Genomic DNA, 15,112 nt, shown 5'->3' on the forward strand with positions numbered 1-15,112 from the left:
CAGTCATTTATCAAGCACCTACTGTATGCCAAGTGCTTTACTAGGTGCTGACAATACCCTGGTGTTTAGTTTTACTGTTTAGGGATGGTAGCCAGCCACGCTTCAATCCTGGCTCACTCTGAATATCAGTCTGTGTTGGATTTCCTTCTAGAAGTGACAGATACAGCCCAGGACAAGCTCCCATTAGGGATGACTGGCTGGAAGCCCTGTCAAAGGGAAACCTGAGGTCCTTCCCTTGGGGCAGGCAGGGCATACCATTCAAATAGGCATTCTGGATGTCGATGGCCTTGGTGGACTGGTCATCAGTGGAGCAGTGTGGGTGGTGGGTCGGGGCCACGAACACCTCCAGCATCCCTTTGGTAAGGCCCGGCTCGAACATCATGCTGCGGCTCCTCACACTCACGTTCTCGCAGCCTGGGTACAGGTTGTTGATGCTCACTGAGACTGCAGGACAGAAAGGATCACATGAGTACTCGCAGGGGGCAGCGTGCGCCTGTCTCCCTCCTAGGCTGGCCTTGAGGTTTCCTTATCGGAAACACGCCTCTGTCCCCACCCCAACTCTGGCTTCAGGCTGAGTGTGTCTGCCCTCACACGCGCAGAGCAGCAGTGCTCCCAGGCAGGCTGTGGGCTTTTCCGCTGGCTCTACCTCCCCACAACCATTTTCTGCCCCGCCTTGTGCCTGGGTGGCTGGTCCTGGGGACTGCGTCTCTAGGCTGGCCTGCCATGTGATTTAGGGTCAGTCAAGGGGAGGCGGTGGAGAGGGTGGGAGGACAGAGGTCGGGTTTCTTCCCTTGTCACTTCCTGCTACTTCTCTGATACTCACAGTCTCTGTCTGCCTCCACCTCCCGCTGAGCGACTTCTCTCTCTTGCACATGAGATTATTATTGCAGTGAAATGGAAAATGATTTCAGACAGTAGCAGGCCATGGTTAAATAACGCTGCATCACACACTGTGAGAGCTCCTCCTTTCTGAAACTCCCTTGAAGGCCTTTCGGTTGTACTTGGAGCAAGTCTGTGCTTGGGGCCTTCCGATTTTAGCATTTCCTCAACACCTGCTCATCTTCCCCTTTAATAAAGAGGGTGTGGGCATCAGCGTAGAGCTGGATTTTATTCACATTGTTTGCTGTTCACTGCATTTCTTTTTACTTATGGCAGTGGTACTGGGTTCCCATTTGTGATAGGGATATTAACTGTTTCATTTTCAAATCAATGTATTTCAGTACATTTTAAAAAGTGAGTCAGTTTAAAGGAAACACTACGCAAACAATGGTGAACTTGTGGGTGTCGTAGGGGAGCTGAACAACAGAGTCTGGATCCCCTGTGTTTGGGCATAGAGCCTGTGCTTCCTCGCTGTCTCAGCTACTCACTGGCCTGACCCTCTCCCCAACTCTCCCACCAGGCTTGTGCAGGCAGAAGCTGCCTTTCTGGTCAGGACTGTGACCCAGGGCCCACGGAGGGTGCTCCGTAAGAACTTGGTGAATGAATAGCATTGGAGAAGGGGTTCATTGATCTTAACTGCAGTATCGTTGGTTTACAATTAATACAACAGACATTGCAAGGCACTAAAGAAGTGACCATTTCACCTGGGTATCTGACTTTAAAACAGACGATCCAAACACCAAGGTAATCCCTTACTTAAAGACCAAAGAGTTAAGACTTCGGACCTGGATAATGGGGGTATCCAACGGAGGGGATGAGGAGAAGAAAAGTGGATCCTAAGGGCAGAGTTAGGTACAGGGAAAGGAGAAAGGGCACTTGGAGGGCAAGCTTTATTCTTAAAAACACAAACACACATTATATTTCTGTAGGAAGTTGGCAGATAGGAAGGTAAATAGAAAACAAAAGCAAAATGATGTTAAGCCTTGATGTCAACACAGCTGCCATTTTAGTGTATTTCTCTGCATATTGTTAATTCCAGTCTGACAAAAGCTGTGGGGTTGCCCAAGAATGGGTCTGTCCATTTCCCTGTGACCTGGAATCTGTGTCTGGGTGACTGCCTGTCAGGAACAAGCCTTGTTTAAGTGGCATGTGGCCGTGTGCTTAATGAGGAGAGCAGACGTTGGTAAACAGCAGTCATTCCTGCTCCTCGGTGGCAGTTTTCATTGGGAGGATAAAAGGTTAGGACAGGCTTTGTACAAGGTGTTATGAAAACAATAATTTCATGGGGAAGCACTGAAATCCCAGGAAATCATTTTTGTTAATACTGCCTCCTGGTGGTGTAACGTGGCAACACCCAGGAGACCCACTTCACTGGGTCACTGGGAATTCTTTCTGCAGGTTCCTCTCCACGGGAATAGGAATGGCCTCTTCAAATGCTCTTCCTGGACATTCATGCCTCCTATGACCTTGAATGTTTTCCTTCCCATAGCTCAACAGCCACAACCCTCAGTGTCCCCACAGCTCAGTGATGTGCGCAACAGACAACTTCAAGTGCACCCTGTCCCATCTCCTGGCTGGGAGCTCAGCCTTGGCCTCCAGTGTTCTCAAGAGAACGGCAGTGGCAAAGGGCCAAAACTCTAAAAGCAAACTTCTTGCTGTCTTATGATATAAATGTCTCCATGTAGGCATCTCTCCCATTGAAGGGAAAAGGGCCTGACAATTCTAGGAGAGGTCACCGGAGCCCTGGCCTAAAAGAGACCCCAGCACGGTCTGCCAGGCACCAGCAGTATCCCCAGTAGGTGACAGTGGTGCTGCTTCAGGAACCAGGCCCAGTCCCTGGAGGCACGCTCAGGGGCGGCAGTTCCTCGGGTGTCTAACAAAGCCACGCTGCCCCGTCGGCCCCCAGCACACATACCCTCTGCCAGAGTCCAATCTCCCCAGGCCGCCCTCGCGGTGTCCTGTGCTTGTGCCCTGCTCTGCATTTCCAGGGCATTGTCTGATGCTGACGTACAAGCTGTGAGGGCAGCAAGTGCCTGGTGACCCACCCAGTTTAGGGATGGGGGCATCCTCTCTGTCTCATCCACCTCCAACTCCAGCTGCCGAGCTGTGCTTTCCGCCCAGGGATCCCTCAGCCACCAGGCTTCAGGGGCACCCACCAGCGCACACTACCTCCACCAGGGGCAGGCTGTCCTGACCGTGGGGGCCCAGGGACCAGGATGGCCGCCTCCTCCCCAGACGCCACGGCTGGGCTGAAAGCAGCTGGTGTGACTACACCTCAGGGCTCTCATGCAGAGGGGCTTCTGTCCCCACGCCAGGACCCCCTCCCTGAGCCCCGGCTAAAGATGCTGTCCCCACAGTGGGGCATGCAGAAAAAGGGTCACCCTGAGACACCCTTCACTAGGAACCCGCTGCAAAGACCAGACACAGATACTGAGCAGAAGCGAGGCCATGGATACCTCACGTCTGAGGCCAAGGGCAGAGCCACAGGTGACATTGCCCCCTCCCAGGACTCCACAATGGGCACTCCTGAACATCATCTGCACACCCACTCAGGCCTTGCAAACTTTCCAGATCATGACCTCATAACCTCTTTCTCCCTCTCTCACTCTCTCTCTCTCTCTCTCATATCCCACCCTCCCAACCACAGAGGTTCAGGTTGCAGTGACCTTAACCACAGCAGAAGCAGCCTGCCTCCCTCTAAGAGAGCAACTGAATCCCACTTAAATCCTCAACTAGAGCAGAAATCACACCGGAGGGTGGGCGCGGTGGCTCACGCCTATAATCCCAGCACTTCGGGAGGCCAAGGCCGGTAGATCACAAGGTCAGGAGTTTGAGACCAGCCTGAACAATATGGTGAAAACCCACCTCTACTAAAAATATGAAAGTTAGCCGGGCATGGTGGCATGCGCCTGTAGTCCCAGCTACTCGGGAGGCTGAGGCAGGAGAATGGCATAAACCCGGGAGGCGGAGCTTGCAGTGAGCTGAGATCCGGCCACTGCACTCCAGCCTGGGAGACAGAGCGAGACTCCATCTCAAAAAAAAAAAAAAAAAAAAAGAAACCACACTGGAAAATGGAAAGGTGTGCCCGTGAATTCCTTAGGCAGGGTGTCATTGACAAGCACTGGCTCAGGCACCAGATGTTCTGGGATTTTCCACCTGTGCGCCTCAGGAAGCCAACTGACTCCTCAAGGCTGTAGTGAAACAGCGGTAAAAACATCCCGGAAGCCGTCACGTGGACTAAATGAGGTGTCATTCAGACCGTATTTCTCCCAGTTCCTGGCACACAGTGCTCTATAATATTGACATATGTATCAGCAATATAATAATACAAATTATAACTCTGTTTTGGTTATTCTTTCTTCTCCTCATTTCAATTCTATAGCTGTGTTCAGAGACCAGAAGTTGAAAAGGGCATATAAATCTCAGCCAACTCTCCACAGCTACCCATGGCCCCTAACATCCTCCCTCACTGAGGGGATGTAAGAGAAACACAAACTTTAACACATTTGGTGTCCACCTGGGGAACAGACCTGGCTCTTCTGTGACATCATATACAGAGAATGAATCAAGACACGAAGCACAAAACTGTTCTGGTTTAGGAAACTCTTCGAAGGTCTCTCATCTTTCCACAAACGAACTCGCTCTGTCTAGAGGAGGATTCAGTTGGAATCACACCCAAGATTGCATCGTTTTCTCTTGCTCACTGCCAGGTGTTTCCTGACAGCCCCCTAACGTGAATCCATAACCCTGTCTGTGGCAGGCCCAGAAGGCAGCAAAGCTTCCCAAGGAGGGTGGATGTGACCAGAGAGACCATCCCTGAAAACCACTAAGGAGCCTCTGGAAACCCCTCTCCAACCTTGAACTGAGCAGGATGGTGCTTCCTAGAAATCCCTTTTTGTTGCTCTACGTATCTACAACACTGGGTCTGCCTGTAGCACTCCAGAAAGAAGGATAAGGGGTGAGGACCCTTCTTGGGCTGGTACTTGATCTGTGCTATGCTTGGACTGTTTGAGTTTGAGCTCTTTTAGTCTTTAAGGCCAGAGCCCCTGAGTAGAATGCAATGCAATGTGCAATTGTGTCCCCAACGCTGACTGTGCAAATTCTGCAGTTTGCACATTTATGAGGATGGACCTTTGTGTCTGTGGCTGTGATTTCAGAGAGGCCCTGGTTTTGCCACTGCCAAGTCAGTTTGCTATTGCTGGACAACAGGCAGCACACACAAGGCCGCCAGCCAACCTGGACCTGAAACCCACTAAGGCCACAGGGTCCAGTACAGGGCAAGTGACCCAAACACAACTGCCTTCCCCGCCAGACCTTGAGAGGAGAGAGAGTAGAAGCCAACACCTGCTGGAAAGACAGGGGCCAGCGTGGAGGTTCCTACCTGTGGGCTTAGAAGCCAGGGGTGAGGGTGGGAACCTGCTGGAGTTGGTGGAAGACAGTCTGGGCCGACGCCTTCTGAAAAAGCTCCTCAGCAGCCCACACTTGAGAGATTCTACAAGGGTGGTTTTCCCGGATCCCGAGTGGCCAAACAGCTTGAGCTTAATTCTTGGCTGCAGGTTCTGTGTGGGTCGGAGCTGCTGGACGAAGAATCCTCGGTGCGTATCCTGAGCACGGATGAGAAAGAGCCAGTGAGTGACAGGAAAAGAGGCAAATAATGATTCTCAAGGTTCCTAATTCCCAGCGTGCAGTTTTTACCCATGCTGAGGGTAAGTTTCTTTCTTTTTTTTTTTTTTTTTCTTTTTGAGATGGAGTTTCACTCTTGTTGCCCAGGCTGGAGTGCAATGGCGTGATCTCAGCTCACCGCAACCTCCGCCTCCCGGGTTCAAGTGGTTCTCCTGCTTCAGCCTCCCGAGTATCTGGGATTACAGGCATGCGCCACCATGCCTGGTTAATTTTGTATTTTTAGTAGAGACGGGGTTTCTCTCCATGTTGGTCAGGCTGGTGTCGAATTCCTGACCTCAGGTGATCTGCCCACCTCAGTCTCCCAAAGTGCTGGGATTACAGGTGTGAGCCACCGTGCCTGACGGTATGTTTATTTCTATCACCAATGAAAACTTTGAAAATTCAGGTAAGAGGCCGGGCGCGGTGGCTCAAGCCTGTAATCCCAGCACTTTGGGAGGCCGAGACGGGCGGATCACGAGGTCAGGAGATCGAGACCATCCTGGCTAACACGGTGAAACCCCGTCTCTACTAAAAAAAATACAAAAAACTAGCCAGGCAAGGTGGCGGGTGCCTGTAGTCCCAGCTGCTCGGGAGGCTGAGGCAGGAGAATGGCGTAAACCCGGGAGGCGGAGCTTGCAGTGAGCTGAGATCCGGCCACTGCAGTCCAGCCTGGGCAACAGAGCGAGACTCTGTCTCAAAAAAAAAAAGAAAGAAAATTCAGGTAAGATTCACATAACATCAAAGTAACCATTTTCAAGTGTGAGAATCAGAGGCTTTTAGTGCATTTTCAGTGCTGCAGACCATCACTACTGTCTCCTTCCAGAACATTTGTGTCACCCCAAAAGGGAGCTCCGTCCCCGTGAGCATTCACTTGGCATTCCCCTGTTTGCTCAGCCCCTGGCAACCACAGAGATGTTGTCTGTCTCTAAGCATTGCCTATTTCCATTGCATTCTGATGCATGACAAGATGGGTGGAGCAACTGTGAAGCCTTCAATTTTTTTGGGGGGGAGAAACCCCCATACTTTATTTAGAAATTTATCAGAAAAACATAATTGGATGGCCCAAATGTCCACTTCATAACTGTAGGTTTGGAATAGGAACTTGATCTTACTGTTAACTACCTACTAGCACTTTTGATTTAACTTCATGGCAATGTCACCTGTATGTGAATATTAAAAATATCTACCATCAATTTTGGTTTCAACCACATGGCAACCTCAGAAGCCTAGGAACAGACCTACAACAAATCAGGCACGGTGGCTCACGCCTGTAATCCCAGCACTTTGGGAGGTCAAGGTGGGTGGATCACGAGGTAAGGAGATCGAGACCATCCTGGCTAATGCAGTGAAACCCCATCTCCACTAAAAATACAAAAAATTAGCCAGGTGTGGTGGTGGGTGCCTGTAGTCCCAGATACTCGGGAGGCTGAGGCAGGAGAATGGTGTGAACCCGGGAGGCGGAGCTTGCAGTGAGCCAAGATCGCGCGACTGCACTCCAGCCTGGGCAACAGAGCGAGACTCCATCTCAAAAAAAAAAAAAAAAATATATATATATATATATATAAATAAAAAAACCCAAACACATAAAAAAAAATAAAAAATTTACCCTAATCAATTAAGAGGCTGAAAGAAAATGGAAAGCCAGGAGGCCGAGAAAGTTAGAAGCCTTCAATTTAATCATGAAATAGGATCAGCCCTGTCTGACCAGCTAGAGCATCGGTCCCTCTCTGTGTGGAGGGGTCTGGATCCTTTAGGGCAGTAACGGGACAAGAGGATGAGGGAAGGGGCACTCCAAGGTACAAGCTCCATGCTGCAGAGGGGGCTGGGAACACAATATCCTCATTACTTTCTTCTTTTTCCATCCCATAGGGAGAAGCAGGAGGCTCCACAGAATGAAATAGTTCTCTACTCACTCACTCCTTCATTCACTCAGGGAGGCCCCCCAGCCCCATGCTAAGCGCAGTGCTGACAACAGGAAAATCCAGACTCAGCCCAGATCCATGGTCTTGGGGAGACACAGACGTGTGAATGATTTCACATCTAATACCAAATAAGAGCTTTTAACAGGATAGTGTAGGCAAAGTGTTCAGTGCACCCAAGGGAACCTACTCAAGGCTTACGTGATGTGGCACTGACCATGCCACCCTGGTGTCACACCCCCTCACAGGCCAACATCTCTTCCCACCACTCCTGCCCTGCTCCCTAACGAGGACCTGTTTGGAGCCATGAGGTGCAGCCTGAGGCCTCTTCCTCACCCTCACCCAGGAGGACCCCTCTGCTTTAACCTGCAGTTCCCACAAACCCACAAAACCTGTCCTGACTGCCATCTCCTCCTGGAAGCTTCTTCCCACAATGCGTGGCTCTCCAGGGTGACCCTATGAGGCGTTCTGCCTTTCTAGACCAGGAGCCCATCTGCGGGGACAGATGGAATTCCCAGCCCCAGCAGGTATAGAATCTCCATAAACCAGTGTCATATAAATGACAGAACTCAGAGGGACCCACACAAGGGCATCTCTTTGTGATCTATACCTGGCGGGACCATTCCTTCAGTTCTAAATCCTGGGAGGTGCTCACTTACTGCTGATCTCTTCCAGCAGCAAAAGCCAGTGTTACTTTTGCTATTATAACTGCATCACTACAAACTCACACATAACTCTCCTGAAGGCTTTGATTTTCCTATCTCCCTTTTCAATTCCTAAGCCAGGACCAGACTTCCTCACCAGGAACTATACTGACCCCTGGTGGGCACTGTGGAAATCTGAGGTGGCATTTTAGTTCCCACAAGGTTGAGGGGATGCGCCTGCAGCTGGCTGTGTGTTCAGACACCGTGTAACAAAATGCCCCTCACAGCGAAGAATTCTCCCGGGTCCCCTGACTTCTGAGCATCTGATGAGCATTTATATAGGGGAAAAGCCTGTTGACAGTCATCTGAGCTGAGAACTTTACATCTTACACATCATCCAGAGGGTTTTGGGGGCAGTATTTAATATATACTGAGTTATCCACGAATGCTGCTGTTTTACAGACTGGCAAACAATTACACTTTGCTTTTTTCCTTTTCTTTCCTGAGTGCTGTCTCCGACTTTTGTACATCAGCTCAGCACGATGCTGTGGCATTGGAGCTGCCATCCCAGCCCTCCAGTGTCCTCGGGCGTCTGTGCGGGCTGCACTCACTGACCCTGCGGGTGGGTGCAGGGACCAGCCGGGTTTCCCAGTCTCCTCCTGCCTGTGTCCTAGCACATGCATACTGACATCCAGCATATTTCACTATGCGCATGCTCCCACGAGGTCTGTGTTGTATTACAGTTAGGGCACACTAATGATCTTTTGAAACTATCTGTGTAGTAGGTACGCCCCTGTCTATAAATTCTACTTTATGAGGATCAAGGGAGCATGACACAAGGCTTGCTGTAAAATGCTGGGGCAGCTGGGGTGGAGGTCACGACACCGAACGATGATCTGTAGAACATGAGGTGGTCCTTACTCTGGTGTCTTCTTCTGACCTCAAATCCCAACAGGTTCAGAGACAGAGCACCACAGGGAAAGGAAAGGGCTGGGGGTCTTGACAGCAATGTCCCTGACTGATTACCTGAATCAGCAAAAACGCTGGACAGATTCTATTATGAGTTACTCACTGGGGGTGGCACCTGTTAGCTGGAAGGAATGGGGCTCTGAATTCTCCCCAGTGCCACATGCAGCAGGTGCGCCCATGCTGCTGGGCTGCCACTGACCCTGGAGCAATTCCACCTCCCAGCCTACTCCAGCCTTCCGCAGCAGCCCTGGGTCTTCCTTGTGAGTCCAAGGCTGTACCCACACCACGCCATGCATGAGCACCTGAGATGCGTCCACTGTGCTGAACAGTGGTCACCTTCCAAGGTGAGCATCCCAAGGGGCAGATGAAACTTCCTCAGCTATTCCCTGACACGCAGCTCCCCACACACAGAGATTCTTGGTACCAGCCCGAGTCTGCTTCATCTGAGATCGGGAGAAGGCAGAAAACTGTTCCTGGTTAAATCCAGTCACTGGATCCCGGGTGCCCCATTTTGGTAAAGAAACTGTGCCACGAATCTGCTTGCAGCTCTTTCTTCCTGTTTCGTGCCTGTGGATCTTGACACGTTGAGCTTCAGCACACTCGTCTGTCCTGTCTGCAGGAACGGGGCAAGCTCATTCCTTCTCCACGAGTCCCACAGGCCCTTCCACTCTCAGCAGACTCAAACCATGGTCAACTACAGACACCGCTGCCCCTGTGAGAGGCTTCTAGAAGCGATTGAACCTGCAGGCTGACTTGCTTCTGCGTATGAGGCCAAGCTATGCCTGTGACTTCCCTGTACTGACAGTCCAGCTCACTCCTTCAAATTCCACGCAGGGCAATGCTGGGGCAGAAGCTCCTGGCTATCTGTTTGCCTGTTTCATGGGCCAGCCCAATAAATGGAGAAGGAGGGAGGAGGCAGCAGGAGGAGTTGAGACAGATGTGTTTCCTGTCTGCAGCAGTAACTTCCACATGCATGGTGCCTTCCAGCTCATGCTATGCCTTCACTCACATTCCCTATGAAAACCTCCAGCTGGGCGCGGTGGCTCGAGCCTGTAATCCCAGCACTTTGGGAGGCCGAGACGGGCGGATCACGAGGTCAGGAGATCGAGACCATCCTGGCTAACACAGTGAAACCCTGTCTCTACTAAAAATACAAAAAACTAGCCAGGCGAGGTGGTGGGCGCCTGTAGTCCCAGCTACTCGGGAGGCTGAGGCAGGAGAATGGCGTAAACACGGGAGGCAGAGCTTGCAGTGAGCTGAGATCCGGCCACTGCACTCCAGCCTGGGCGACGGAGCGAGACTCCGTCTCAAAAAAAAAAAAAAAGAAAACCTCCAAGGAACCTTTGTGGTTAATACCATCTTCCTCCCTTTCAGATGAGGAAATCGAGGCTCAGAGAGGCCAAGGCACTTGCCCAAGGTGACAGAGTAAAGCCAGAACTCGCCACCAGGTCTTCCTCCCACTGCTGGACACTGAAAGTGAGGTGGCAGGTTCCTCAGAAGCAGAGGAGACAGGAATAGACAGGGATATGCACACTGAAGGTGAACCCCACAGCACTGAGGACCATCTAAGGAAGGCCTCTCACAGTGCATCCCACTCAGAAGGCACCTCCTGAATAGGGCACCCTTTGGAGTAAAATATTTCTGTGGAAGGATTCACCTGTCCTTGGTGCACCCCCCTCCCCTCCACCAGGAGCTGTCAGCCTTGGCTGAGATGGGCCCACTCACCCTTCAGTAAGTCTTTGGGAAACGGCACTGATCCAGACTTATAGAATTCACCATCATCTTGAAAGGCCAAGAGAAGCAAAATATCCCCAGGTATTTCCCTTTATAAGGAAATCTCAGCTGATCCTGGAAGATGACCTCTCATCCTCACTAAGAACCTTGGAGAATCTAAGCACATCCGAATTTAATGCAGTCATCCTGGCAAAAAGTTTCTGAAATCTCTCCCGCATTGGTGGAGGCATGTTTTCACACTTCACTACCAGATGGCGGGTAGGGACGGGTTGGGGCCCAGAGGCCTCTCCCTGGGAAAGCAGCTTTCATCCACCCAGTGATCTGTCTCCAACCCAGAGGAGGCTCCAGGTCAGGTCTAGAAGGTGGTAGGCAGACTGATTTATTTGGAGGGGGGGTTCAGTAGTCCTTCCACAGTGTGTGTCTAACACAACTTACAAGACAGCCCTGAGACCCGGCTGGCACAAAGGCCGGGCTTGGTGGGCCCTCCCTGGCTGGGCCAGGCGGGAGCCATGTGCAGCCAACACCTCCGGGGGAGAGGAGAGGGGACTGTGGTGCCACCGACATTTTTGGCTCATGGCTTGAAGTGCTCTCCAGTGTGTGCCCCTTAGGTCTGTGGGTGTGGCTGGAGGGTACTCAGGAGACCCCGGGGCATCCACGGTGTGGGCAAGACCAGGCAGGGGAGAGGAGGAGGCAGAACCGAACTCCAAGGAGTGCAGAATTCTGACTCAGAACCTTCCCGGTGGTCATAAGGGTGTGTGTGTGTGTGTGTGTGTGCGCGCGTGTGTAGGATAGAGTATATTTACCTGTATTAGCTCTAATCACATCCTTTAAATATTTACACAGGAGTAGGAGCCTCCCTGGTATTCTTGCCCAAGGCTCACTAAGTAACAGAGCCTGGACAGCCCCAGTCCAAGCCCCACACATCTCCCCTGGCTGCCAAGATCGCCTCCTATCAGGTCCCTCTGCTCCCCGTCCTGACCCTGAGGCTCCAGTCTGAGCAGCCGGGGGAATTCCTAAACCTAAGGCAGATCTCACACCTGCCTGCACTTGGCCCAAACCCAATCTCCTCACCCCCTGGGTGACATCTATAAAGCTGTGCCACCTCCCAGTCATGTTGGGCATTGTTCTCTGCCTGCACCCCCAGGCACATGCTCTGGCCCTAGCCCAGTTACCCTCCTTTGTTGTTTTATGCTTGAGCTCCTCCAACCCTTCACTGCCCAGCCCTTTGCACTCCCTATTCCTCTGCCTTCCTCCAGCCCTTCCTTGGGCTGCTTCCTTCTTCTTGGCTTTCAGGTCTTGGTTTCAGTGTCACATCAGAGAGGTCCTCATCAGCCAGGTGAAAGCAGACTCCACCATCCTCTCATCTCACTTCATCCTGTTTCAGTTCCCTGCACGGCACCTACCCCAGGAGGCAGCAACCCTTTCTGTAGAGGGCCGGATGATCTCTGTGGCAACTCAACTCTGCCATGTATGAACACCAGCCACAGACAAGAGTGTGTGGCTGTGTCTCAATAAAACTTTATTTACAGAAGTAGGCGGTGGGTTGTAGGCCATTGTTTGTCACCCCTTGACCTTACGCATATCTCTTATCAGTTTCCTGGCTGGGTTCTGCTGATTTTGTTCACTGTGGTCTCTGCTGTGCCCAGAACAGCTCTTACAGTAGACACTGGAAATACCTTTTCAGTGCATGAGTGAATGAATGTTATTTGGTAACTGCATTGCTCTTTGAAGCCCTGGTGAATCTCCTAATTTCTACTTTTCTTTCTTCCAGTACTGTTTTCTCCCTAGCAGCTTGGCTTTCACTTTCTCATCAGACAAGAGGACTAAACATTAGCAAGCTGATGGGGAAGACCATTCACTGTCTGGGAAGGCCAGATAAGAGCACTGAGAGGCCATGTGGCCCCGCCCACGTGGCAGGGTGCAGGGAGACGGCACGGATGGTGCACGGATCCGTGCAGCAACTCTTAATTACGCAAATGCAGTTTACAGGTGGTGAATTTTTCCATCTGGGCAACTCCCAAACTGATTTCATTTTTCAAAATATTCCTAGCCACCTTTCTTCACTGTTGGGTCTTAGGTTTAGGAAAAGCAAACTACTTTTTTTTTTTTTTTTTTGAGAAACAGTCTTACTCTGTCACCCAGGCTGGAATGCAGTGGCATGATCTCAGCTCACTACAACCTCCACCTCCTGGGTTCAAGCGATTCTACTGCCTCAGCCTCCTGAGTAGCTGGGGCTACAGGCACGCAGCATGATCCCTGGCTAATTTTTTTTTTTTTGTATTTTAATTTTAATTTTTTTGTAGAGACGGGTTTTCACCATGTTAGCCAGGCTGGTCTTGAACTACTGACCTCAGGTGACCTGCCCACCTCAGCCTCCCAAAGTGCTGGGATTACAGGCGTGAGCCACTGCACCCAGCCTACTTTTAATTTCAGGTTTATGGAAAATCTGATTAGAAGGATGACCAAACAAAAGAAAAACAAGCCAACTCCTCAACCCCCTTGAAATTCTTATTTTAAAATCAGGTAAGAATGGGACTTGCAGTGATTATAGTAAACATGGATGCTGATATAACATCTAGATCAATCCTTCTCCCATAGAAGGGGTCCCTCCTTTCTTCTAGAAGGAGAACTGGGTTTGGCTGAGCAACAACACAGTCCTCAGGCAGGTTTGGACAGCTGCATGGGGCTTTGTTACTGACTCAGCACAAGGAAGTAGAAGGTACAACTTCCTTCTGTCGTAAGGTGGTACCTACAGCCAGGCGGGGCTCTCAGGGACCCCCAAAACAATGATGAACCTATCAGCAACCTTTGGTAGGGAGAAGCAGATGTCATCTCTAGCATTTCTGATTCCTGTGGTGCAAATGCTCCCACCCTGGCTGATTTCAAGACCCCCGTGTGATGTCACCAGGTTGGAAAGACATGCTCGGCTCTCAGGGCCAGCACCAGAGGCTCCTGCACACCACTGCCCTGGTTCACTTAATGTGGAAGTGGGTCAGAATCGATCCCATGCAGCTCAGCCCTGCCCCCGGTTCCTTCTTCCCCAAGAGCTTTGGCCTTGGCCTCAGCCACCTTCCGTGCTCCTGCCCCCTGAACTGTCCAGTGATGAAAACAGCCAGTCCCTCTCCCCTGCACATCTTCCACTGCTGTGGGAGAACAGGATGATTTTGGTTCTATTTCCAGATGCCAAATCCCATTGCTTCCCTAGCAAATATAGTTTAAAGACATATTCCTAGGCAATGTCAACTGATGAGAGCTGAGAGCACAGATAGAAAGTATTTCTTTTGCTCAACTGGCCCGTTTGGAAACCAAATAAAATGGCAGGCAATGTAGGGCCACCATCCTCAGCTGTCCCAGATACAGACCTCTCCCCAGGACTGCGCTTTGGATCAACCCGCAGTGGTTCTTGCAGAGTGTGGTAGCACCGTAGGGGTTGAGGGAGAATGTGTGGAGGCATTCTTTTGGTTTTCATAATACCGCTGTAGGGAACGCTAGCGTGTTAGATGCTTGGAGGCCAGGGACAAGAAACATCCTGCAAGGACAGGACCTCCCAGTCACCCAAGCTGCCAACAGCACCCAGTGAGAAACACTGGGGAGTATCGAGGAGAAATGACATGGAAAGGAAAATGGTCCTAAGATACTCTGCAGGGTGAATGACTTCTTCTTCCCTTCCCCTCCCCTATCTTGTACCCCATTGTCTCCTCCTCCAGGTGACCTGAGTTAGAACTGCAGCTCAGTCCCCTTCCTGGTGTCCTCGGCAGGCACTGCCTGCTCCTGGGCTCCCACCACAATCCTCAGCAATGTATTCTCCAAGGAAGCCGCTGCGACAGCTCAATCATTTCCAATAACCAAATTCCAGTACCAGGTGTGTCCAGGTGCCAAGCAGTTACTTGCATGGGGATTCATATTCATACACAAGGAAGAAAGACCATGATTAGCAATGCTTGGCACACAACTCCTCCTGTTCTGGCTAATGAGGAGCTAACGTTAAGAGCCCACTGAGGGATGATGAAGACAAACAAGTTCCAGCGGCTCCTTGAACACAGCATCTAGAAGATTCTGAGGGAATCAGAACCCTGGGCCTCCTCACAGGAAGGCGATCCCTGCGCACTACAAAGCAGGGAGGCTCAGCACAGGCACAGTAGCCAGTGTGGAAAGGATGCATCCCACCTGGCCAGGAATCTGCCCTGGAGCCCCCGAGCCCACTGATTAAAAGCAGATAGCAGGTACTTCCAGGTGAGGTCGGGACCTCAGGTCTGCACTGATTAGCATGTTGTCACCTCTTTGAAACCAGGTTTCCTGCAGCAA

At 51.1% G+C, this 15,112-nt stretch overlaps 1 protein-coding gene across 3 annotated transcripts in view; it reads right to left on the reverse strand.

Annotated features, from left to right (window-relative positions):
- LOC105498778 (death associated protein kinase 1) overlaps positions 1–15,112 on the reverse strand; it is a 210,994-nt gene that overhangs the window by 22,308 nt on the left and 173,574 nt on the right. For all 3 annotated transcript variants that reach the window (XM_011771111.2, XM_011771112.3, XM_011771113.3), the window contains exons 20-21: positions 5,261–5,483; positions 256–444 (exon numbers count right to left, since the gene is read on the reverse strand). In XM_011771111.2, the coding sequence (XP_011769413.1) occupies positions 256–444; positions 5,261–5,483 (412 nt within the window). The remainder of the gene's footprint in view (positions 1–255; positions 445–5,260; positions 5,484–15,112) is intronic.

This window comes from Macaca nemestrina, chromosome 14 (assembly GCF_043159975.1).
Source record: "Macaca nemestrina isolate mMacNem1 chromosome 14, mMacNem.hap1, whole genome shotgun sequence".
Lineage (NCBI taxonomy): Eukaryota > Metazoa > Chordata > Mammalia > Primates > Cercopithecidae > Macaca > Macaca nemestrina.